General features: G+C 40.0%; 3 protein-coding genes across 12 annotated transcripts; 1 reads left to right on the forward strand and 2 right to left on the reverse strand.

The window, feature by feature from the left end:
* Positions 1–1,418: 1,418 nt before the first annotated feature.
* On the reverse strand, positions 1,419–20,350 carry LOC135934160 (cilia- and flagella-associated protein 410). Of its 9 annotated transcripts, none has more exons than XM_065475708.1 (10): positions 20,211–20,350; positions 17,211–17,276; positions 9,239–9,406; positions 8,997–9,186; positions 8,290–8,394; positions 7,268–7,383; positions 7,146–7,218; positions 6,698–6,931; positions 2,602–2,721; positions 1,419–2,123 (listed from the first exon to the last, which is right to left on the reverse strand). In XM_065475708.1, exons 2-10 carry the CDS (start codon positions 17,237–17,239, stop codon positions 2,001–2,003), a joined length of 1,158 nt encoding a protein of 385 aa, XP_065331780.1. In that variant the 5' UTR covers positions 17,240–17,276; positions 20,211–20,350; the 3' UTR covers positions 1,419–2,000. The 9 variants fall into 9 exon arrangements, with proteins under 9 accessions (XP_065331780.1, XP_065331777.1, XP_065331776.1 ...); XM_065475705.1 differs by lacking the exon at positions 20,211–20,350 and adding an exon at positions 18,892–19,106 and having other exon boundaries at positions 7,146–7,212; positions 8,320–8,394; XM_065475704.1 differs by lacking the exon at positions 20,211–20,350 and adding an exon at positions 18,892–19,106 and having other exon boundaries at positions 8,320–8,394.
* Positions 19,171–21,784, forward strand: LOC135934162 (carboxypeptidase B1-like). Of its 2 annotated transcripts, none has more exons than XM_065475712.1 (9): positions 19,171–19,299; positions 20,196–20,405; positions 20,455–20,548; positions 20,603–20,905; positions 20,954–21,044; positions 21,103–21,251; positions 21,299–21,355; positions 21,407–21,491; positions 21,548–21,784. In XM_065475712.1, coding segments are annotated over exons 1-9 (1,182 nt in total). In that variant the 5' UTR covers positions 19,171–19,297; the 3' UTR covers positions 21,739–21,784. The 2 variants fall into 2 exon arrangements, with proteins under 2 accessions (XP_065331784.1, XP_065331783.1); XM_065475711.1 differs by lacking the exon at positions 19,171–19,299 and adding an exon at positions 19,994–20,140.
* Rtca (RNA 3'-terminal phosphate cyclase) lies at positions 21,774–23,698 on the reverse strand. The gene is made up of 10 exons (XM_065475713.1): positions 23,567–23,698; positions 23,395–23,512; positions 23,211–23,337; positions 23,018–23,141; positions 22,907–22,965; positions 22,479–22,623; positions 22,307–22,419; positions 22,102–22,255; positions 21,950–22,054; positions 21,774–21,890 (listed from the first exon to the last, which is right to left on the reverse strand). Exons 1-10 carry the CDS (start codon positions 23,666–23,668, stop codon positions 21,801–21,803), a joined length of 1,137 nt encoding a protein of 378 aa, XP_065331785.1. The 5' UTR covers positions 23,669–23,698; the 3' UTR covers positions 21,774–21,800.

A 23,698-nucleotide genomic window follows, 5' to 3' on the forward strand; every position in this document is an offset into this window, starting at 1 on the left:
CTTTAATATTTCTCTAACGTTTTTGGTTTCCAATTATAATGAGCTGAAACAGGATGGATTTCTGTGCTCAAATTAAAACTTCTTTAAAATTAACTATTTATTTTAAGTAGGTCAGCAATTAATCAGTTTTTAAGAAAACTTAAATGTGAATATTATGGATTAATTTTTGGGAAAACTGAGTTATGATGTAAGCAAGTCCGAACTTTTAAACCTTCTATTAAGCTAACTAGTAGAAGTTTGCTGGTTAGAATTATTACAATACAACTAAATGAAAATCGTTGCCTCGATCCTTTCTTGAGGCACGAAGCTCACTACTCCCCCAAGTAAGTTGCTTGCATCTGCTGCCAATAGGTCAGGACGAGGTCAGGGACCGCGGCACACTTAAGTGCACGCTTGCCTGTCGAGAAGAACACATGCATACATAAACTTTGTAAATGATCACCTTTCACTGTTCAGGGTGCCTCTCATGAGCCTCGTGTTTGCTGTGCTCGGCTCATTAAAAAAAATCAAAAGAGCTGCCAAGTTTATTGTTCGTGTGGCGATTAAATAAACACCACAAAGAGCGACCTCCATGTGTATATATCTTTGAGAAATGACAAGCGAATTTTCTGACAAATTTTCCTTGAAAAAAAGTATGGTGTTTACTCAATTTTGTTTGATCATGTTGAAAAAAAAAGAAATAAGTGGTCGAATGTGCTGGAGTGGATTTTATTTTACGCCCAGAACAATCGAGTTGAATTAACTTTTACAACGCGATGTTATGCTGGCAGACGAAAACCGCCCAGCGTTCACCCACACCGCGCCCGCCCGCTTCTATATCATTGTTCTGGATCAGAAAAAATAATTTAATGAGCCCGGCTCCAAGCGGTCGGTCAGACAGAAAGAGAGAGAGAGAAATTTATAATCTAAATGTGTCTCTCGCTGCGTTGTGTGCGCGAGGAGAAAAATAAAAGCTATAAAAGAGAATAGGGGCCTCCCGGCGCAGCGTGTGTGTTGTGAGTACAGCACACACACTTGGCATCTGGTCTGGCGTGCGGTGTGTGCGAGAGCCAAGCGGGCGGGCGCTCCCCGTTCAGGGGGAGGCACTACAATGGGTGGCTGACTCATTCCAATCTTATTTGAATACGTACACAGGCGGCGCTCTCTGCTCGCGATTATCAAATCGGCCTGGCACTTTATTTTTTTCCTCGCATCCTTTTGTCAACTGGGCGAGTGCCCCATATTTTTATCTCGTGATGTCATCCCCAGAGCCGGCACTTGGGAGCTCCCACCAGTTGAATTCAGAAATAAACCCTTCTTATTCTAATTCCAACCTGTGTGGCGCTAAACAACAAAACAAATTACTCGCTTGTGACCAGCGGCTTAGTCAGCTAGTCGCGATTTGGGTCACCTTTCGGTTGCAAAGTTAACACTCACGGTTTCACAGTTGCGTATCTGGTTTTTTATTTCTTTTTAATCACACAATTATTAGAAATCAGGTCTGCAGCAGTTTAGTCGATTACTGTGAATTAAATTGGGGAGGTTTAACAGAAATATCTAGAAAATACGTTAAGCTCTTTCTTCCCATGTATACTATTTATAAAATTATCAATGGCAGCTGCGGCATCCTACTCAAGACTTTTTCACTCAATGCAACGGAGCTCTTTCTGACAGAAAACATGAATTTTCAAACACATATCTCCAATGATTATAATAAGGCCGTCTTTGAGAAGTAAAAATAAGGCTTCACTGGAAACCACCCTTTTGATAGCCAAACTATTCAGACAATTAGTTTTATCAGTTCCTTCCCACTTGTTATGCGTGCACTAAAAATAACTCAAAAGTCTTAAAAATTGGGGAAATGCATTTTCTAAAATGAGGTGTCGGGACACACTGATTAGAGTCTGTATCTCCTTGCTTCAGTTCCATTTTTCGATTCAAGGCTCACTCGATGGGCAATCAGTATTGGGGAAAAGCACAAAAATCGCCAAAAGGACGGCGGCGGCGTTTCTTGTTGATCTTCAGGCGTTGTGCTCGTGCATCAGTTCGTTCATGCGAGCGTTGACTGTGTTGTCCACGACCTCGAGGCTCTGGTAGTCGAGCTCTTTCAGCAGGCACAGTACGGCCGACAAAATGTTGGAGGTCTGCAAAATTACGCAAAACTTCAATTATGTCGTATAAGATTAGTCAAAGAAAAATATATTATTTGGCTTGGTTAAATGGTTTTAAGAGCTAGGGAGTTTTTGTCGCAAGGGAATTGCGGTATTATCAAGACTTTGTTCCTCGTTTCTGTCTTTATGTGCTCAGAGATGAGTACAATCGCAATTGGTCGTTTTCAACTATGTTCTCTGCAGCTATTACTGTGGTATTTATTTTGTTTAGGAGGTAAAGTACTGCAGATGAGCAAGAGCGTGTGATATTATAATTTCTTTCGCAATTCGTTCAATTTTTGAGCCACCCATTCCTTGCTTGTTCACCTATGGCAGTAGCCATTGCAAAATCTACTCCGCATAAATATATAAGAAAACGGAAAGTTTCCCCTTGGACCGCCCTGGAAATCCCAGGAAAAAAATCTGCCATAAGAAATGTTGAGAGAGTTGTAATAAAAAATTGTGAGCGCACCCTTGATTTTGGTCTGCCGTTGCCCGTGATAGGCACAGAGGGTGGATGCTGCTGGATGCTACTGGGGTGATGAAATCGGTGTCGTGGCTGCTGCTGGGACCGGTAGTAATACTCTTCGTCCTTAAAGAGAGCTTTCGATTAATAATAGAATGAAATTATTTTAAACTACACTAGCACTCGATTGCATATACAGATACGCAGTGAATTCTGAGAATTGCTTTAGCAATATAAATAGACGCACGTTTTTAATTATAGGAGTGTAGCGATCAAAGGAAGCAATACTCTCTCTAACTCGTTACAGAGCAACAGATAAATTAGATAAAACGACATGCGGCAAAACAAGCAAAACCTGTTTGCCTTATGAATCTTAATTAAATTACTTGCAATTTATAAAAGCAGGAAATCGTGTCCTGCATGAGAGACCTGTCGCGCTATGTTTATCTCTCAGTGTCAAATTGATTATTTTTTTTCTAAATAATAGGTATAACACAAAACGTTGGGAATTAAATTATATTGCAACAAAATTTGAAATAAAGATTGGCGTTTCGTAAACTTTTTCTTCGCAAAAAGTAAAAATGAAATGGAAAAGACTCATTACGTGAAAATACCAGAGATAACAGGAACATTTTGGAACTGCACAATTGCACAACAGCGACATTGTGTTATTCTTTTAAAATAAATTTTCAATGCATCTTTTAAGATTCGTTCAAAAATCAAAAGTAATGTTGAATTATTGCAACTAAAAATATTTCAATCAGGTATTTTTATCCACTTCAATAAAAATTGGGAACTAATGTCCTTTAGACTTAGATTTTAACTCATAAAGACAGTGATAATTACTTTCAAAACTATATATAAGCGAAAGTAAACAAGAGGAAGGAGAATTCAGAATGATTGAACATAAATATTTTCTTTGTGATGTCGGTGATATTGATATTTCCAGCTCTGTGTACTCGTAAGGCCAATTAAGCAAGCCAAGGAAAGAATGAAAAATTACAAACTTGTTTGTCACTACATACCTAAAAACTTCAAATGTTTTTTAAAGTAAGAGGAATTCAACAACAACCAGACCATTGCTTTGCGTGCACGTTGCAATGTGTGAATCCAAGCCATGTTTGGGGTAGAGTGCAGACTGATTTGCGCCTACGTTTGATTCCCTTGCATTGTAATGACGTCTCCATTCAGATTTGGGAGGGTTACGAAAAGCTACTTGCTGGTTTTCACATTTCCAGTAACCGTGAATTAATTTCGCGGGACAATTGTCTAGCGTTTCAATATAAAGACCCCAGTGCGGGCGCAGTAACGCGAGCTCATCCTTTTCTGGACTGGGCTTCCTCCAATGAGGCCCATGCGCCCATGTTATTGGGATACGGAGTTTTCACGAGTTATTCGCTATCAGGTCACTATAGCCCATCTCGAAATAGACTAACCAAAAAATTGTCCTCAAGAATAAATAACAATGCGAAAGTAGTCGAATTTACTTTATACAAACAAATTAAATATTACTGTCCAATATTTTAAAATTCACCATTTGCGAAAGCCCTTCGTGTTTGAAGCAACCAATAAATGGCGCCAGCTGTTACTTTCGATTTTAAGGCATTTCAGTGTCAATTATGTCACTATTCATTCTACACAAGAAATTATAACGACACAAAAGTCGTCATTACTCAAAATCTAATAAACTAACAAACTCCGGACTCAAATTAGCTCAACTCTCAGTTCGTGGAAAATTCGACCTTTAAAATGAAGTTAAAGTGTTGCTGGTGTGTACGGATAAATTAAACATTAAACAATTAAATTGTAGAATAGTTATTATTAAATAGAATATTGATAATGTAACGAGATAATGGTAATTTGATAATAATTGTGATATAGAACAATTTGGGGTTTACAATAATTGGGGAATAGGCCTTTCAATAAAAAAAAATATTCGGAATCGGAAGATACGGAAAATACGCGCGCACACGAGTCTGATATTGTACTTAACGTTTGACGATCTATACGATGGGTGAAGAAGGAGTCGATAACGGCGCCGACGACGACGAACGGTGACGCTCCAACCGAGGACGTCTCCCGTGCCGTAGTCGCGCAAGGTGAAGGGAGCTGCTACACACGAAGGGTCCAGGCAAGGTGTTGTTTGCCGACCGCTTCAGGATGGGGAGGTGCCAGCCTAAACGTCTAAAACGGACCACCAAAAGACGGGGCTGCGCCAGGGGTAACGAAGGAGCCCACCAGGGCTACCTGAGGGAAACAACGCACAAAGTCTACCGTCAGTCGCGCCAAATTAAAATAAAAATGAGCACACAGAGTGTTGCTCAATTTATAAGTCGCCCAGAAATATGTTTTGAATAAGTTTTTTAAACTTACTTCACTCGTGACCGAGCTTCTGTTAAATCCGTCCTGCCTACGGACGAAACATTTGCCGAGACCTTCTGTCGAAACCATCAAGAAGGTCGGCGGACAAAGGTTATTGGGCGACTGACTGACTTTCGTGCGAGAGGTCGCAACCTTTCCCCTCGTGGTAGACCTATTTCGCGCGCAGCTCAGGTGTGGGAGTCTTCTCCTTCTTGTTGCACTCTGCACGCACTGTTTTACACTCGTTGTACGCGCGGCGCGATTTATTAAAAAAAAAAATATAGGGACAGGGGATATGGGAATCACAATCATTATTTAATTTACCACATATCGTTATACTCCCCTCCCCGAAAGAATAATTTTTCAGAAGGAAAAATTATTGTCTTTGGCCTGCGTGTTTTAAGTCCTTCACATGAAATTCCCCAAAACTAACAGAATGATTAGATGGATCAACTAACTTGAAAATATTATCTGCCACTTGTCTTTGAAGCAAATACGGACCAACAAAATATGGCAAAAGTTTGGCAGTAATTCCAGCACCCTTCTTTGATAGGGCGTAATTCTTTTTCATTACTAAATCTCCTATTTTGAAATCAGAAGGACGACGACGCAAGTCGTAATGGCGTTTATTTTTCTGGCTAGCTTCAAACATTTTAACCTTAACCAATTCATGAATTTTCTTTAACTTGGGAAATCTAGCTGCGTAATTTTCAATTAAATTAGGCGCTGAAAAATCACACTCTTTAATTGCTACTGAGCCATCAAAGGTTGGCTGTCGCGCCATAAAAAGGAAATAAGGCGAATATCGCGTTGTTTCATGAACTGCAGAATTAATAGCAAACGCAATTTGAGGCAAGTTGCGGCACCATTCCTTCTGGTTATCGCTTATGTAACAACGTAAAATCGTCTCAAACACTCTATTCGTGCGCTCCGACGGATTTGCCGCGGGATGATAACGAGGAGTGTACTGTAACCTAGCATTGTATTTTCTAGCCATATCTTTAAATGTTGAGCTGTGATATATTTTAGCATTATCTTGTACTAATAATTCTGGTGCACCATATTGCTGAATAGCTGACTCAATAGCGTTACAAACTGATTTCGCTGTGGCGTCTTTCAAAGGGAACAGCATGACAAATTTGGTGAAAAAATCTACTAAAGACAAAACATAAGTAAAACCTTTAAGGCACGAACGGTGATTTCTTTCAATGCGTTGAAAACAAAAATTCAGTCGGATAATTCCCGCTAGAATAAATAAGAATAACAAATAAAAGAATCGCAAACACTAATTTAAAAAAAATCTTTGCTGACGTGTCTACAGCGAATGGCTAGACCAATTTATCAAAAGAAAAATTGTTAATTGTAGTATTGAGACTAAAATCGCAACAGAAGTGCCTTAAAATTAAAGGTTACAGCTAAAGACATCAATTGACGCTTCAAACACTACAGACTCTCGCAACCGGTGAATTAAAACACCTAAAACATAATTTATCATCGATTGAAAAAAAAAACATCTGTCTAGAAAACACGACAGTGAGGATAAAATGCGATTTTCCAGCAATCTTGTAGCAACATTGACAAACTCTAATTCAAGTCTATATATTGTGATGAAACTTAAATTAAATCTGAAGAGTAAGCACAGTAAAAAGAAAACGTGCAAGCAATCCAAGAAAATGAGTGAGAAGCTTCACGTGCAATCAGGTCGATGGGTGCTTCAAAGACTGCAACACGAGTTACTCACTTGGTGGTTGCACGGATACAGGGGCAGCTGCTCAGGGTAAACTCTGGGCTCGCTTTCGGACCGAAACCTCGGGCCGTGCTCAGACGGCGAGCAGGTGGTAGAGTTAGGCGTGTTCTGGGACAGCATTGGGGGCGAAGAGGGCGACGGCGGAAGGTATGGCGCGGCCTCAGGGGACGCCTCCTTCTGCCGTCGCTGGGGGGTCATAAGGGGGTCGGGGCTGTTGGGGGTGGGTGGCTGCACGGAAAGCACAAGGTTAGTCTTGCCAGTTAGTTGCGATAGCTGATAATGTATATGGTTAAACACTTTTCTATTCAACTAAAAATAAAAATATTCTAAAGAATTTAAAGCTCTAGAAGAATATTTTCCGCATTAATTGATGAATCCCGTCACCACAAATTATGTTAATGGTTCGTGTGTGAAAATTATTTTAACTATAATAGCATCTCACCTGGTAAGTTTGCTGTTGATAAGACTGCCCAGTAGAATGGTATGATTGAGTGCTGTCACGTCTGTGGCTGTAGCTATGTGTCAATAATTATTTCATAGTGGGCAACAGGTATTAAAACATACCCAGTGTGGTTCTCCGAGTTGTTGTAGTTTGCGTTTCGGCGATCGGCATACTCATCGTGATATTGGCGGGGCGGCTCAGGAGACTCCATTTCAGGCGGCGTTTGGTCTGGAGACATCTGCAATTCACCCAAATTATTACGACCATCAAGAAACATAATTGCATTTTGTTCTAATTCAATCAATAAGGAAAACTTCCTTAAATTTAATAAAATGACTAAAATAATGAAAAAAATATTAACAGATGTCTTCCGGATTTCTCTACTTGAATTTTTAAAACGTTGCCACATTTTTAGGCACAATTTACACACCCTTAATCTGTTAAAAAGTTGTATAATTTAAACTAAAAATTGATAAAAAAAATACATAGTATAAATTGTAAACTGCACAATTTAAATTTAAATTTCCAATTCCTGGTCCTACAAGCAAATGGAAAATTCCCAGTTCCACCTTGGGAAATTTTCTCAATTGTTTTTAAAATCATTCTTAATGGATCAGGCATCATTCCATCAGGTCCCGTGCGAATTGGAATATTTGAGTTCGAAATGAACATAATTTTTTGCATAAAACAAAAAGCAAAAAATTTAGCAGCTATAAAGCGAAGATTTAAAAACTAGTCACACGTTAAAACATATAAATCAGTATTTTACGATAAATTACAAATCACAGAGGGTTGCTAAGTGATTTTAAAACAGAAATAAGCATCCAAAAAACATTGATGAGGCTCTAGCTCTGCATTCCAGCTGAAAGCAGCCTAGAACAATAACCAGAAGCGTGCGTATGTCTGTGACGAAAAAATCGGGGGATTGAAAAGCAAAGCCAAAGAAGCACCAAAGGGAAGAACATGCAGCAGCAGAGAGGACAGCCCCAAGTACCTTGCAAGCTTTGCCCTTGGCGTCACACCATTGCACAGCCTTGGAACTACTGCGAATGAGGCGCGCCTTGCTGTGCGGCTCGCATGCAGTAGTGGTAGGCACCAGAGTAACCCCGTAAGTGAACGACGAGGCTTTGTTGTTAAGACGCACCTTGTGGGCCACCAGCACCTCATTGCTTACTTCAGGTGAAGACTGCCTGCCGTTGGGTTCGACGCCAGCCTCCTCGATAGACTCGTCCCATGTTGGCTCGTCACTCTGCAACGCGACCACCACAAACACAGGCTCAACCGTGCACCCTTAGTTACGGGCTTGGATGGAGTGTGTTAGATCTACTGCTTTACGATGGGTTCATGACATGGTTTAGGGTTAAATGAATTTTTGAGTTTGGAGTCAAGACCTGCTTTGCTATGCAGACACATTTGTAAAGGACATTCTCAAGACTTAGAGGAAGTACAATGTGTGAATTGCAGAACAGTTGTTGAATGTCTACTAATGAGATGTATAAAAAAAATTGGATAAGTTCTAAATAGCGCGTTCCTCAAACCCTTTATAATTTAATATTTGAATTTTTGCAATATGAAATAATCCAAAAATTTATCACCAAAGTTGAGGGAACGTGTTCATTGGGATTTAAAGGTACCCATTTCATAAAATTGTTTTTCGACACTCCACTTTTAAGAATATTTGATTCAACCTTTGAAAATCAATTTTCAAAAATTGAATACCAAATAAACAGTTGAGGTTAATATTTTGGTTGAAATACAAATCAACAAAAACGACACAATCAAACAAAATGAAGACAGATACTCAACAAAGGTGAGACAAGTGAATGTAGCATTCTGACGTGTGATGGCTACCTCATACTTGACGCCGTTCGAATAGCCATTGTGATCTGGCGGTGAATAGCCAGAATACTGGCAATCTTCATCCTCTGGATGCAGCAAATCAACACCCTGCCGAACGGCAGTTCTGCGCTCCTCGTCCGTAACCTCCAAATCATCCAGTTTCTGCAGTCTTGGAAGCGCCCTGATCACAGACAGGCGATAGCTGGAAAAGGTAAAAACTCAGTCATGATTGAATTTCTTAGATGAAAAATTACCCCTCTGCGTTGGTGCAAGGGTTTTCAGAGAGGGTGAGATTTTGCAGGTTGGCACAATCTTGCAGGTAGCACACTTCGTTGAGTTTCGAAATCAAATTCTTGCGTAAGTACAGTTCTCGCAACTTGCTGCAGCATCGGAAGTCCCCAAGTGAGCTGATTTTGTTGACACTGCAATAAAAATAAAATTTAGAACAAATCGTGAGGATTTTTCTCAAGGATCTTAAAAAAGGATGGTCTGTTTATGCACAGAATTTCACTCTCATTCTCCGTTTCCCGCGATCATGATAAGAGGTTTAGATTTCTTCCTCATATAAAACGCTGAGCAAAAGCGTGAAATTGAGTTCCATTCAAAGACCAGCCGATCACTTTTCCCCGCGTTTCCTGTCGTGCGAAAGGAAAGTTGATATACACGCGAGTACCTCAGCGTCGGCTGCCAGGTTTTAAGTGAAGCGAGGTGTAAATCACGAATCGGCGCAGAAACGACCAGAGTCGACCGCACTTGGGCCTTGGTGCGAGAGCAAAAAATGGCTGATATGCCCATAAAAGTGGCAGCAAGCGAGCAAACTCGTCTGTGTCTTGACGACCAGAATTTCCGATGTAAAAAACATCGTCGTGTGTATCTTACGGCGATAAATTTGCGCGGAAAGACAGGAGGCGAAATTCTCTCTCCACGCTTACACAGTGTGTTCTCAAATATTTGCTCATGACTAAACGGAGTCAACAGAATAAATCGTGAATAAAAAAAATGAGTGGTCGTGCGGCCGTGCGCTGTTTGCATGAGATTACGCGGGGAATTTAGTGTGTTGTGACGCTTTCATGCGAAAAACGAACAATTCGGGTAACTCATCGTTGATGTAATTCTCGTTTCATTTCAAATTATAAAATATAAAAGAGGCAGCGCATTGAGTAATGATGTTATTTTTTATTTGTTTCCAGTGTTTACTGGAGTATGAAATGAGGTAGATTCCCGCCTCTTTGTCACGAGCCAGAAGCAAGCAAACGTGACTTTATCGTAAGTTTAAATGTTCATCAACAATTGCTGAGGATAATTAGAAGTAATTAGGTAATTAGAACAAATGCATGGACTGTTCACATTGCAATGCTAATTTACGAGGAACTGCACGGCCCATAAATTGAAATTTGCTTCTCATAATTTTTGTCGGATTTTCACGGTGTGGAGCGAGTATCAATAGCATCATCGAGCAATTTCAGGTCATTACGGCCAAGAAATAATTGCAAATTGCAGCGGGAGCGAGATAAAATTAAGCAAGCGCTCGGTTTGAAATTATAGGCGGACGCGTAGACGCAAGCCGAGCTCAAGCAGCGTGGAGGACTGGAAAATAAGATATGGCAATAAAACGCGCCATGAGAGTTGCCGCCGCAAAAAGGGTAGACACGCTGCTGCCGCTACTGGAAAAGGAGTTTATTGTGCTTTTGAGAACTGACTCGTTTGGCGCAGTGAATTTCGCTCTGCCGCTGCAGTGCTCCTCTATAAAAGGCACCACTCGAGCGAGTTCTCGTTTTCCCGCAACTCCAGTAATTCCAAATTTACACGAGCGAAAAATCGGAAATTATTGCGACGCGCAAAGAGCGGATTTGTTGAAGCGGAACAAAGTGTGCCGGACGATGCATCCAAAACGAAATATCTTACAACACACCAGTTTACAACGGTACTCTCTTCAAGATGGAAAATGCGATGGTGAATAGCAAAATTTAAAGAACGAGTGAGCGTGAGGCTTTTTATTGGACGAAAGCCTCTAGGATGCTGGATTACCCGCTGAAATATGTGCTGCACTATCAACCAAATTATGTTTTTCTCCGTTACTCGCCAAATGGTGTTCCCAATGAATTACGATCTTGTTGAGTCATTAATATGTCCTCTTTATTCAAAAGTATATATTATATAGGATTAGAATAATCTTAACACAGGAAATGAATTTCGAGTTTCAATTTCTTAGGAAGGTAGGAAGGCCACAAACTGCAACGATTACACGCGTCAACAACTGTTATTGTGCCAATACTCATCCGCAGAAACAATAAAAACTTCCACACACTCCGCGATTTCCCGTTCTCTCAAGCGAAGCGGAGAAAGAGCTTGCGAAAGAAGAAGGACAATGAAATTGTCGCCGTTTGGCAAGAACGGAAGAGTTTCTGTTCATGTAAATAATGCACTTAATTTCACAATCAGGCGAAAAATGGTTCGGGCCTGCGAGATCGAAAAAAGAGGAGCGACGGAGTGATCGCGGCGGCGGTGATGGGCAGTGCCAAGGTTGCGCTAGGGCGTGTGCCCTGAAACGCACCTATTCGATCGTCATCGCTATATATCGCATCCAGAGTGCAGCTTACGGCCCCGGGTGTCACGCCTGCATGTGAATTTACGCTCCAGCACTGCAATTCGGCGCCCTCCTTCTGTCTAGTCTATCTCAACGCAGTCTCGCGTGCGCCATAATATATTCTATTCCTGCCCGCGTTTACGGTCGCTCGGGGTGGCTGGCTTCTCAGGCGTGGGAATCCGATTGATCGGGACAGCACACACACCTCGTGACGCGCATTTCGACGAGCGCTGGTTTTGCTTTATTTTCTGCCGGAATATTTGAATTTTAAATAAGCTGTCGGGAAAAGGCTCGGCGAAATAGCCTAAATCGCTGTGAAATAGAAATTGTTTGGGAAGTTGTCAGACCTGTTTTTTCATTAAATTGTTGGAGTAATCAACGAAGCGAAAATTTTTAAGAAAGAAATCAATCGAACAGTCGTGAATTTGTGCAAAACTCGTATAAGGGGAATTCTGGTTGAGATGCTCTAAATCTAAATTTAAGAATTAGCTTATAACGTTGACAGGTAAAATTCATGCACACTGAGGCATATTTTTGGTTGCTATTATATATAGAAAAAAATGCATGTACCGTTTGAGATTGATTGAGAGCAAGACAATTACTGACGCGCGCTGTCAACTTGCCAGAAGCAAAAAGTTTCTTAACATGAACTTTGTTTCGTTGATTTAAAAAATCATTGCAAATCGACTAAATCAACGGAGGTTTCTTAATCGTAGACAGTTAATATTTTATAAAATTTACGGCCTTGGGGCAAACTGTGCAGAATTGATTTTCCATAGCCAGTGTGGCAGCCGGCTTGGAGTCGATGAAAGGAAACTCGATCCCATTTTCTCTGTTTATCTTCAAGGCGGCACCCTGCACGATAAATAAAGCAAAGACGAGTGCAAATCGGCCGACATGAGTGCGCGAATGATAAATAGTCCATCGATCCAACCTGGATGGGCCTGACGAGCAAAGTGCTCGCTCGGTCAGCGAGCACACACGACATTTTTGCCGTTGCATGCAACAGAAGCATTAGCAGTGGCGAAAACAAAGGGCAAAACGCGCCCAAGTCGATTTGCTGGTGCTGACGAAGGGCATTTTCTGCTCACAACACACCCCACGCAATACATGTTCGCCGAACGTGCGATAACTACCTCTATCTCATGGAATGTAGGACGGAGATGGAATCGATAAGCCACAGGGCTGTGTTACGGCCGAGGGTCGCTAGTAGAAGTGGCGATTTTTGCGGACGCAAGCATATGTATCCATCAGTCTGCAGTGCGGCTTAATTATTAATATCCGTGAGCTAAGAGAGCCGCGGCAGCGTTGGAAATCGATATTACGCTGTTTCGTTGAGTTGTGCCACCTCCTGCCTCAAAATTCATTGATAAATTTTATTTCATATTTTAATGATTTTTGTTATTAAATTTACATTTCAATTTGAACGTGCATGACGTCTGGTAGAAAAATTCATGAATGTGAAAGGAAATGCTCTCTCGTGAATATGGATCACTGTGGATCACAATTTTTGCACTCGTCTATTCTGAGGGTAAGAACGGATTGGTGCCAGCTGATGCAAACATTCCAATTTATTCAAAGCGATAAAAAGCTTGGCTGGCGTCAGTGTGGGCGATCAAAAAGAAATTCCTGCGCGGTAAACAAGCCCAAGTCACGTCCAAGTAGAGATTGATTCCTTTGCGGCAAGATTTGGGTCAGATCCGATTCCGATCCTTACCCGTGCCACAAACTATCCAACTCGAGTCTGCTCTTCAACGAAAACACAAAGTGCGAATAATTGTTCGGGGGTTGCTGATGTTGAGGTGTGGGCCAGCGGGCCGGTTGGTATTGATCTGACTGACTAGCAGGCGCCAGGCAGCGTGCATTTCTCCGCCCAGCGTTAAAGGGCAAAAACCGAGACGCCGGCGGATGCATGCACGTTGAGCAAATATCTGAATCGTTTATCCGACGGGGCAGATGTTTCAAAGCGTGTTTTTGCTGACATATATAGCTCCTGCAGTAGGAGTATTTTGAATCTGGTCGATTGACTCAAGGACTCTATATTGAAATCCCATTCGTGTGCATACATTTCGCTCGTGAATTTGCATCCGGTTGGACAAATAAGTTGTGGTGATTGGCGAAATGTGGTTAAGTGTGGTGAATCACGAATCCATCCATTAAGTACTTCCCACGGAGAGAGCCATGCGATGCATAACACGCAGAAGGCCGCGTTTTGGTTCAACGTTTTCGCCCACACTTTTCGAAAAAAGAAAAAAGTCTGCAAACAAAGCAAGAAACAACTGTTCATTTCACAATGGCATTCATCGTGACTCTCTTCCTTCCTCAAAGAGCACAAAAGCGTGTAAAATTCACGGTTTACTGATCGACGGCGGTTTTTTGCTTTGTTTTGTTTGCCGAATTGCTCCCTTTTGCATTTTAAGGCAATGCGAGTCTCAATCAACACCTCTTTTATCCCGCTCGAGACGTGTTCATTCGGCATTGATCAACAGATTTTATTCTCGCTTGTGACCACACCCTTTGTGCACGTCTGAATCACGGTCTTTCCTCGTTGCTTGATTTGGATTGAGTAGGTGCGAGGAGCAATGATTTTTTCGTTTCCCACCGATGAATTCAACATTTTATATGCACAGCCATAAATATCAATTGAAGCAGTCGATTTCAAAATCATTTTGTGGGTTGAATTTATTCTTCTTCTTCTTATTGATCAAAGTGACTAACCTGTATGTAAATTTGTGTAAAAAAATAAAATAAAATATGAATGTGAAATGATACCATTTTAATTTGTTTTATCTAAATACCTCTGAATAATTGGAAAAAAGAAAAACGCTTCCAGTAAGTTGTTTTTCTTATTTCCAGAAAAGAAGCTAACCAGATGAATGACTTTAATCCGAGCTCAGTGTCAAAATAAATTATTCTTTGGGCGTATTAGGAGCAGATTGAACCATTGATCCGAATTACCTTTAAATATTTCTCATAAACTTAAAAAAAACCTTCCTTATTAACTGACTATAGGAATCGATTAATAATTAGTTCCACATTTAGTTCAGGCTCTTTATGAATTAAAATTTTTGAATTAAGACAATCTGAGAAAAATTTTGTTGAGTGATAAATAATTTATATTGTTTCCATTTCAGATCGTACATATCTTTCAATCTTAATCAATGGCGAAAAAATGTATCAATGATGCAATAAACCTTCCAGTAACTTGAACAAAGAGGTGTGTGAAAGTTTGTGCCAGCGACTGCTTGATTTGCATTTTAATTTGCTTGGACCTTCTCCCGCTTGCAGAAGCATATATATTTCATAAAATTTAATGGCTGTGTCCAAAAAGAGCTGATGAATAACCCGCAGCAGTAGCAACAGCAATTCGGAGTCGAATTCAATTAGCCGCATACCCGGTATTTAAAGCACCATCCAAACAAATCGCCCCACGCTGAAGTGAGTCATTCTGTGCTGCTGCGATATGCTTTTTTAACTTAATGCTGCGGCGGCTGCGGCCAGCAATGTGTGTCCGCGCGCTGAAAAGAAGTTGCTTTTGCATAGTGAAACCTGCGCAACCACAATCAATTTTCTGTTCCCACACACTCGTTTTTCAACTTTGACGACCACGCATTTGACCGAAACGAGCTTATTGCCACTCAGGTTCTTTTGTTGGCGCAATTTTTAGACGTGTATAGTTATTAAACGACTTTTTACTTTCACTAGTTTTATCTGATCTTGAAAAGAGATGCGCACGGCTGAAGAGCTTGCAAGTTGAGAGATTTTTAGCCTTGGATCCTGAGCAGTGAAATTTCTTCCGTTGGACGCTTTCATTCAAGAAAGAAAAAAGCTAGGACGATGCTTTGGTGAGATAAGCAAAATAAGAGTTCATTTTAACACGGTTTAGTTCACAAGGAAAACAACCAAGTATGGCTATTTTCCCTAGTTTTGCGAGAATGTGATAAGATTAACAATTCAAGAGCACTCGCGAGCACTGCCAATGCCAGCGATGCATGGAATTTGACAGTTTGTGACTTTTGGTCTCCCGTTGTTTCTATCTATTATTCTAAAAGGCTAGAGATTATAATAAGGAATATGACACGTGACAAAGCGTAAAGTAATTTTCGGAATCTAGCAACAGAAACAGCTTGGCTTTGAAAGAGGCAAGGTCAGAGAGCCTAAATTCCTCGCCTTAAAAAGAGACTCTTTTTTCAGGAAGCTGCTCCTCGGCCTTTTATTTTCAAATCCACTCGAGTCTCCGCAAATTTCGCAAACTAGTATAAATTTGCATGCCCTTTACGTCTCACCACCATTTGACGGCGACCGATAATTAAATAAACTAGAGACGCAGGACTTTTACATAAGGCGCGATTCTGCGCGTTGCTCAGTGTCGTGCGCATAAATGGCGATTAGGAAACATTATTTGTTTCTAGTGGAACGACTCAACTAAAGGTAGATGTTCCCATTTAAGGCGAGTACCAGGACTCGAGTGGGCGGAACCGGCTCTGCTTTCGCTGCCAGCTCGTCCGTTTGTGGAAGGTGTGCGCGGGACTGCTGCGGCGAAACCCACGCGTCCTGCGTGATTTTCCAAGCACCAGACAAGCCGAGCGATCGCCACCTAATACCACGAATAAATGGTTCGGACTGAAGTCGGGAGCCATTGTCTTGCGTCTGAATCCTTGGAATCAATTCTTTTTATTTGTTGCCGGAAATGAGATGAAACATCACTCAACCAAATTAATCGCTTCTTCATTAAGGCATTGATGCCGACGAAGATCTATAATAAAACTCACCGCGCCTTGATTTATGAGCGATTTGGAACTATTTTTTATTATTTAAAATCAAACTGGGAAGAGCCGGAAGAATTTTTGGATCAAAAGTTTGTTTGCCAAAATTGTTATCTTTTCATTGGATTTACTCAGTGTAATTATAGAATTAATGGCTTTTAAAAGAACAATAATTGATTTTTGAAAACATTCTGATACAATAAACAGCTAACTCAAAAATTTAAACATTCATTACCGAACGAAGTCTAAATAATTTAAGTTTTGCATTTGGCAGGAAATCGAGGATATTGACTATACGTGCGCATTTGCATAACAACCTAGGAAAACAAAGTGTATGCGTAGGAACTTGAGTGTTTTGTATGTAGATATGGCTCAACGAAATCGTCAGCAAGGTCGATTTTCATTAACACGCTTACTGACAAGCTACTGTTTTTAAACATTTTCAAGACCTTTCCGCTCAGGTAATGAACTCGCGGCCTCTAAAAGCATTTGTAAAGAGTATGTTCAACGATATAGAGTTATTTCACAAATTTTCCAGGAAATTTCACAGCGACAAGCAAAGAGCATTGATCCATATTGCAAACTGTATCATCCGAGGGTTTGTTATTGGTGAAGTTAACCTAGCATAAAAAACAAAGCCACGGTAAAAAATCGCAAACAGTATTGAAAGTTGCTGCTGTTGGCACTTAATGGAACCTTTGCCTTTTGACTCTCTCGCTTTAATTTTAGCCAAGCTTGGCACCGCTTGTTTTGTGGTCGATGGGAATGCGGAGAAGAGTAATTATCTGTGTGAATGGTGCGACGTGTTTTCCTAACCTTACATGGTGACCCCTGTCCCGCGCCCAGTGGGAGAGCAAGCAAAATAGTATTTACCTCAAAGCCAAAACCTCCACGTTTGGCATCCGCTGCAGCAAGCTCACGTCAGTCAGTTCATTTCCCCTGAAATAAAAAAAACATAATAAGCACTTACACTTGCGATTAGCATTTTTGGCAAGTTCCTATAAACATAATTTCAAGATTTGAGCACATCTTGTGCATTGAAGTTAAATAATTTTTCAAAAGCATTGGTAAAATATTTATTATTTTGATTGTTCACTCCTATCTCTGTTTACTAGGTCATAGCAAAATGTGACACACTGTCAAACATAAATATTGAGTAAGGGCTACAATTGTCACAAAGCTATTGCCAAATAATAAATCAGACGGAAATCGTTGCGATGCGCCATGCGCCAGTTAATCAGTAATAACTCAACAAACGAAAATAACACGGAATTCATAATTAAAGAAAATATAATCAGTGAGAGTAGTTATTTTCTTTGTTCGTTGATGGTTTTTACATTACTCAAACTAATGAAACAAAAGAGCTCAATTAGTAAGAACAGTGCGGAGAGTGAGAAAAGACCTGATTTCTCACGCCGAATTCCGCGTGAAAACCTTTTTCACCTAATGTAACTTGCTTAAGTACACATTCTCATTTGCGCGCTTCTCTTTTTTAATGATGCAACCACTTCTCACAGAAAGGTAGCAACCAAAGTGCTCCTTGAAAAGGCAGTTCTAATTCACTGCTCAGAAATCGATTCACTCAGCACGTGTTTTACTGTTATACTTGTTTAGAGATTTGCGCCAAATAATTAAAGGAAGATTAATGCAAGGCATCCTTATAAAACGGATAAAGCGTTTCAGGTTTGCCCATTTCCGTTACATCAATCATTCCAAGAAAGGAAAACTAGCTCTCATCTAGCGCACCGTTACTCGCGGAGCAAATCAATTTATCTAAATCCGACTTGGCCGAATTATCGTCTGAGCGACTATAATTTAGAGACTGTACGGAAGCAAGTAGAGCAGGGACAGAAAAATGAATTACTATAAAAAATTATGTGTTGAAACTAGAAAAAATCCCGTGATTTCTTATGAAATCAGCAAGTCTAAAAGTATTCCCCTCGCTAGGCTGATAAATATTTTTGCAAGTGTTTGACACTTTTGGGGATTCTATGCTGACAGTATGGTGACACGCTCTCTATTCTACGCCAAAGAGGAAGTAGTGTGAAGTGCTTTGTATTGATTCCCGTGCTCCATGCGATTGCTCAAGTGGCAATTTGTGTCCGCAAAAAGACAAAGTGCAAACTCTGTTCTGCATGCGGAAAGCTCACAGACTAGATGTCAGGTGCACACTGCACGAGCAACAGTTTAATTGTTGCCTGCAAGCAGAGCGGAGACGGAGAAGAAGAAAAGTGTCAATTGCGTATTAAACGCAGCTGCGTCAAGTTACAATAGTGCATGACATGTGTGTCTAGTCGATCGACGTTGCACTCATTGACCAAGAAAACACAAAAGATATAGATTGATTACAGATTACAAATAATTGTGAATTAAAACTGGGAAATAAATTGAAAGAGTAGAACAATAAAGCACAATAGATGAAATAAATTATGCTAATGCTATTAAGTAGATTAGATGAGTCTGCAATTTAAGGCAATTGAGTGGGCAGTGAGCTTTCCGCATCCGCAGGTTTCCTTCGTACGTCTGTCTGTTCTGTAGCGATCGGGACACTCACCAGCAATTGAGCTTTTTGATGCTGTTCAGGTCAGAGGACTTGGCCCGCGCTATGATCATCGGTTCAGTCAACTTTGCCATTTTGACGAGTCCGAATTGAGTTCTCTCAGACCGAAAAACGAAAAAGCGGAGTCACATGAAAGTGCCCGACGGACAGGTCTTTGACAGCAACACCTGGTTCGCGGGCGCACCGACACCGACTGACGGAGAAATCAGCGTCCAAGGAAAATACCAGCGAGTTAGTTGGGAGGCGCAGAGCAAGAGGCGCACTGAGCGGTGCGCACTTCTTTCTGGTGCGGAACGAAACGCGATGCAAAATTGACAGCGCCTTATAGACCTTTTGAACTTACACCATATTGAGCTGAGTGACGTTTTCGAGGCAATCCTGTTTAGCGTATTGGCAAACAATGTACTCCTTTAATTTGCTCATATCGGCAGTTTGTTTCGGAGAATCACTCAAAAGTGTGTGCCTGTTTCTCACGACAAGTCTGCCAGAACTAATATGGAATTTAAAAATTCTATCAACAAAAATGCCAAGCATTTCAACAATTTTATTATAAATAAAATTTGAATTGTTGTTCAAGAATTTGTCTTGGTGCCATAAAAACTGCTTTACCAAACACCTAAATTTTCATTGTCAAATTGATCGTTGCCCTTTTTTTTTGAAGCAGTGAAGTTTTAGTTTGTATGCGCAATTTTTACGACACCACGACGAATTACGGAATTAAATATTTTACTAAAATATCCTGAATTAAAATATAGCAAATAAAAATTACTATGATATATTTTCTGCATTAACGTACAACAGTAATTTTCACTTCATTTAATTTCTCCAATAACAGCTCAAAATACGTTTTTCGAATTTGTAACTCAAAAAATAATCTTAAATAATTATTACTTTTGTAAATATTTTCACATTAGTTGAACTTTGATTGTATTTGTGTACCTGTTAAAAACAATATTTGTTTTCTGTCTAAACCATGAGCGCCTTGAAGTATTGCTTAATTATTGCAAATGTCTATCAGCAAATCAGATAGGGACGTATGGGAAATTTTTTGAGCACTGGAAATTCCAGTTATAAATGGAATAATCCTTAAAAATTTACATAATCTTATCGATTTCGGCACGTTTAACATTACAAAATCTCGAGATAAAACTGCTCACTTTTGATTTTCAACTGGTGAAATGAAGTTGATTGTATTAATTTTGGCGACTGCATTTGCAGTTTCTGCCTATAAATCATACCATGGGTAAGCAAAATTTGTTAAATTTAACAATCTTTCAATGAGAAAAAAATCCTGCCAGGTACCAAGTTCTTACCTCAAGAGTTGTCATGGCAGCTGATCTTGAGGGGCTGCACCATCTGGAAAGAGATTCCCGTTTCATTTTCTGGGCAAGGCCTGCAGTCGGCCGACCTTTGATGGTGATGACTTCTCCAGAGGCTGTTGAGAGCTTGTGGCAACAGCTGGATCTCATGGCTTTGGAACCATCTGTACACATTGAAAACGTTGGATTGTGAGCATTAATAATTTCATTTTATCACAATTTAATTTCAAATTTTTAGGATTGTAGAACGAGAGTTTCAACAACGACAGGAGTTTAAAAACTTCCCTTTAAATAGAGAGGTGTCTTTTGAGCGGTATATGACACTTCAGGAAGTATGAGCGTCATACGTTTTTAATTCTGCAAAAATAAGTTGATTCTTCTTCAAGATTATCGACTACACAGAGGAAGTGGTCCAGAATAACCCCTCAATTTCAAGCTTGATAGACTTGGGAACAACCTACGAGGGCAATCCATTGAGGGCAGTTAAAGTTAGCAACGGTCCAGGAAAAAGAGGAATCTTTCTTGATGCAGGAATTCACGCAAGAGAGCACATCACTCCTCCTGTGGCACTCAAACTGATTTATGAGCTTATTGAAAATTACGCTCAGAATCAAGCTTATGTTGACCTCTTTGACTGGTACATTTTGCCATCAGCAAATCCTGACGGTTACAACTACACCTTTAATGAGGTTGGATCTTGTTAAAAACATATCAATTTTTACTAACTGAAACAACAGGACCGATTTTGGAGGAAAAATAGAAATCCCAATGAAGGCTTTGACTGTGTGGGAACTGATCCAAACAGGAACTTTAATATCAGCTGGGGAAGTAAGAATTTAAAACACTCTTTTGGCCTATTTTTTACAATCAAAACAAAACGAATAAGTTGACGGGGATGCTGACCCATGCAATGAAGGCTATCGAGGAATTGCAGCATTTTCAGAGGCTGAAAGCTCAGCGATTGGGACTGCTGTTAGAAACATTGAGGAAAATGGAGGACTGGCGCTCTACATGTCAACGCACTGCTTTGGAACAGTAAATTCATTTCAAAATATATTAGGGAAATTAATAACAATTTTTAGTTCTTGATATATCCATGGGGTTTTACATATGAGTTTCCCCAAACTTTTGATGAGTTGGTAAGTAATTCCAGAATTAATTTTAATAACTAAAAGAGCATATATATTTAGACCAAAGCAGCGAATTTGACAGCTGCGGCCATTGAGGCTGTGTATGGCAGAAGATACATAATAGGCACTAGTGCCAATGTGTATTGTAAGAACAGGAAAATATTTCACAGGCAAGTTTTAAACCTTTCTGTATAAATTTAGTCCCCGCAGTTGGCGCCAGTATGGATTATGCATATGCGATTGGGAGTAACAATACCTATTCCTACACATGGGAGCTGCCTGCAGGCGGAGAGTTTGGATTTGAGCCACCCCCAGAGGACATCCTGCCGATTGTTCAGGAAATTTGGGAAGGAGTTAAGGCTCTTGCAACCTACATCAGCACTAAAGCTTAATTTGCTGCCATTTTGAGGGAAAATAAAGCGCATACTTGGATAATGATGGTTGAATTTTATTTTCATTGGGTGTCCGTAGCCAATACAGGTGGATCTCCAGTGCAGGTAATCCTGAAAAGCGTCTCAGATGTTTTTTCAACTTCAAATTTCGCCTAAAATTGGTAAAAAGAATATTAATTGAGTAAAAGAGAATAAGTAAATTGGAACATACAGATGAGAGCTGTTTGACTATCTCAATTGCAGTTTGTGTGTGCAAGGTAAGAGGACCACAAACCACAGTTGATGTTCCAGCAGCGAGGGACATAGGCAGTATAATCTGAAGCACAATTTTTTTTCTGTGCAAGCTCATAGATTACAAATTACCTGATCCTGCGCATAGCTGTCAAGGCAAGATTGCCCAGGTAGGAACTTAATAAGCTCAGCCACGGCTTCCTCTCCCTGCTGAGCAGGTGACTTTGATCTATGGCTAATGACACTTGAGCCAAATATGCAGCCAGTGGAAGTTTTACCCACAATTCTAAAATTGAGCTTGATTAGAAACAAAAGTTTGATAAGATGAATGACTCACAGGAAGCTTGATCCAGGACAGTATGCGTTGAAACGCTCAACAGAGATGTTGGGCTTGCATCCAAATTCCTCCAATAATAAGCTCTCAGCTCCTTGTTTAAACTCATGTCCAACCTAAATTTAAAAAGTGGTTAAAATTTTGCTAATATTAAATCAAACTTTTTTAAGCATACCCTTATAGGACACGATCCACCAACATTCACCGAGCCTTCAATTGAAATAATTTTTCCAGGTTGAGTTAAGGTAATAGGTTTTAAACAGGTTTGTATGTTTTCAACTTTAACATTGACCTCTCCTCCACCCTTGGGAAAAAAGCCCCTGGAATTTAAATCTTAAATTAAAAATAAATTTATAGATTTTGAATAAAACTTAGGCTTTTTTATAGAGTTGTAGAAGCATGCAAAACCAAATTTGCAAGCATTTTCAGAATACGTAGACTGATTGCAAATTTGGGTGAAGTCGCTTCTTTAGTTTTAATATTCGACCACTATAAAAACTTTACAAAAACCTTTAGAGTTGCAAAGAGGAACAGTAGTCGTATAAATAAATGCATGCGCACTGATTCCATGAATAAAATTGATTTAAATTTTTATATTCTTACCTCTGTATCACTTGGGTTTCAAATTTGGCTCCAAAATGAGCGAAAACTTCGGAAGTAACCTGTTTATACAATAAATTGTTAAGCAGTCAATGGGATACATGAAAATTTTACAATTTTTAAATAATCAATTGGTGGAGCCATATCTGCATCTGTCCCACCACGCAAATTAAAGTTGCAAGGTCCAGGAGCAAATAAAGCACATGGAACAGCAATTTGCATAAGAAGGGAAACACTCCTGAAATAATTCATGGAATTCAAATAAAAGCATGAACATTGAATACAAAATTAATCTGATATTAAGTACCCTGCCGTGCTGATTTTTGATGAGAATGTACCGCTCGTAATTTTTCCTGGACGGAAAATTATCTCAGTTGATCCGAGATGTGCGTTTTCTAGCTCCCCATTGCACATGTCACGCACAAGTAACAACCCTATATAATCGGGGCCAACGTTGTAAATATGTCATATAGCTTAAAATGAAACAAAACCTTTCAAGTGCTGCTCTGCAAGACCCGGCTTTTTCCGTCCAGCTCTAATGTTAGTAATTTTGACTGCTTTGCCCCTGATTGCACTCAACGCAACAGCAATGCGAAGCACTTGTCCGCCCTGAACGCCAAAGAATATTATTGGGAGATAATTTAAATATAATTGATTACCAACCCCTTCTAAAAGGCTGCCATCAATAACAACCATGTCGCGATTTTCGTGCCTTCCTATTTCTCCGAAGTCTTTGCCGTCTGTGGCTGTTGTATTGAGCGCCATTGTTTACTTTACACTAAAATTTAAAAATTG

Source organism: Cloeon dipterum, chromosome 1 (genome assembly GCF_949628265.1).
Source record: "Cloeon dipterum chromosome 1, ieCloDipt1.1, whole genome shotgun sequence".
Taxonomy (NCBI): domain Eukaryota; kingdom Metazoa; phylum Arthropoda; class Insecta; order Ephemeroptera; family Baetidae; genus Cloeon; species Cloeon dipterum.

Bases quoted from the DNA above. Each gene is read 5' to 3' on its own strand.
- Rtca (XM_065475713.1), bottom strand. From the start codon at position 23,668: ATGGCGCTCAATACAACAGCCACAGACGGCAAAGACTTCGGAGAAATA. The intron at 22,624-22,906 runs GTAAGAATATAA...TTTAAATTCCAG, and splicing joins GAAACCCAAGTGATACAGAG to GGGCTTTTTTCCCAAGGGTG. The intron at 21,891-21,949 runs GTATGTTCCAAT...TACCAATTTTAG, and splicing joins TAGTCAAACAGCTCTCATCT to GCGAAATTTGAAGTTGAAAA.
- LOC135934162 (XM_065475711.1), top strand. From the start codon at position 20,076: ATGAAGTTGATTGTATTAATTTTGGCGACTGCATTTGCAGTTTCTGCC. The intron at 20,549-20,602 runs GTATGAGCGTCA...TTCTTCTTCAAG, and splicing joins GGTATATGACACTTCAGGAA to ATTATCGACTACACAGAGGA. The intron at 21,252-21,298 runs GTAAATTCATTT...AACAATTTTTAG, and splicing joins CAACGCACTGCTTTGGAACA to TTCTTGATATATCCATGGGG.
- LOC135934160 (XM_065475702.1), bottom strand. From the start codon at position 18,971: ATGGCAAAGTTGACTGAACCGATGATCATAGCGCGGGCCAAGTCCTCT. The intron at 2,722-6,697 runs GTGAGTAACTCG...GCTCTCTTTAAG, and splicing joins TGTATCCGTGCAACCACCAA to GACGAAGAGTATTACTACCG. The intron at 2,124-2,601 runs GTGCGCTCACAA...GTAATTTTGCAG, and splicing joins ACGGCAGACCAAAATCAAGG to ACCTCCAACATTTTGTCGGC.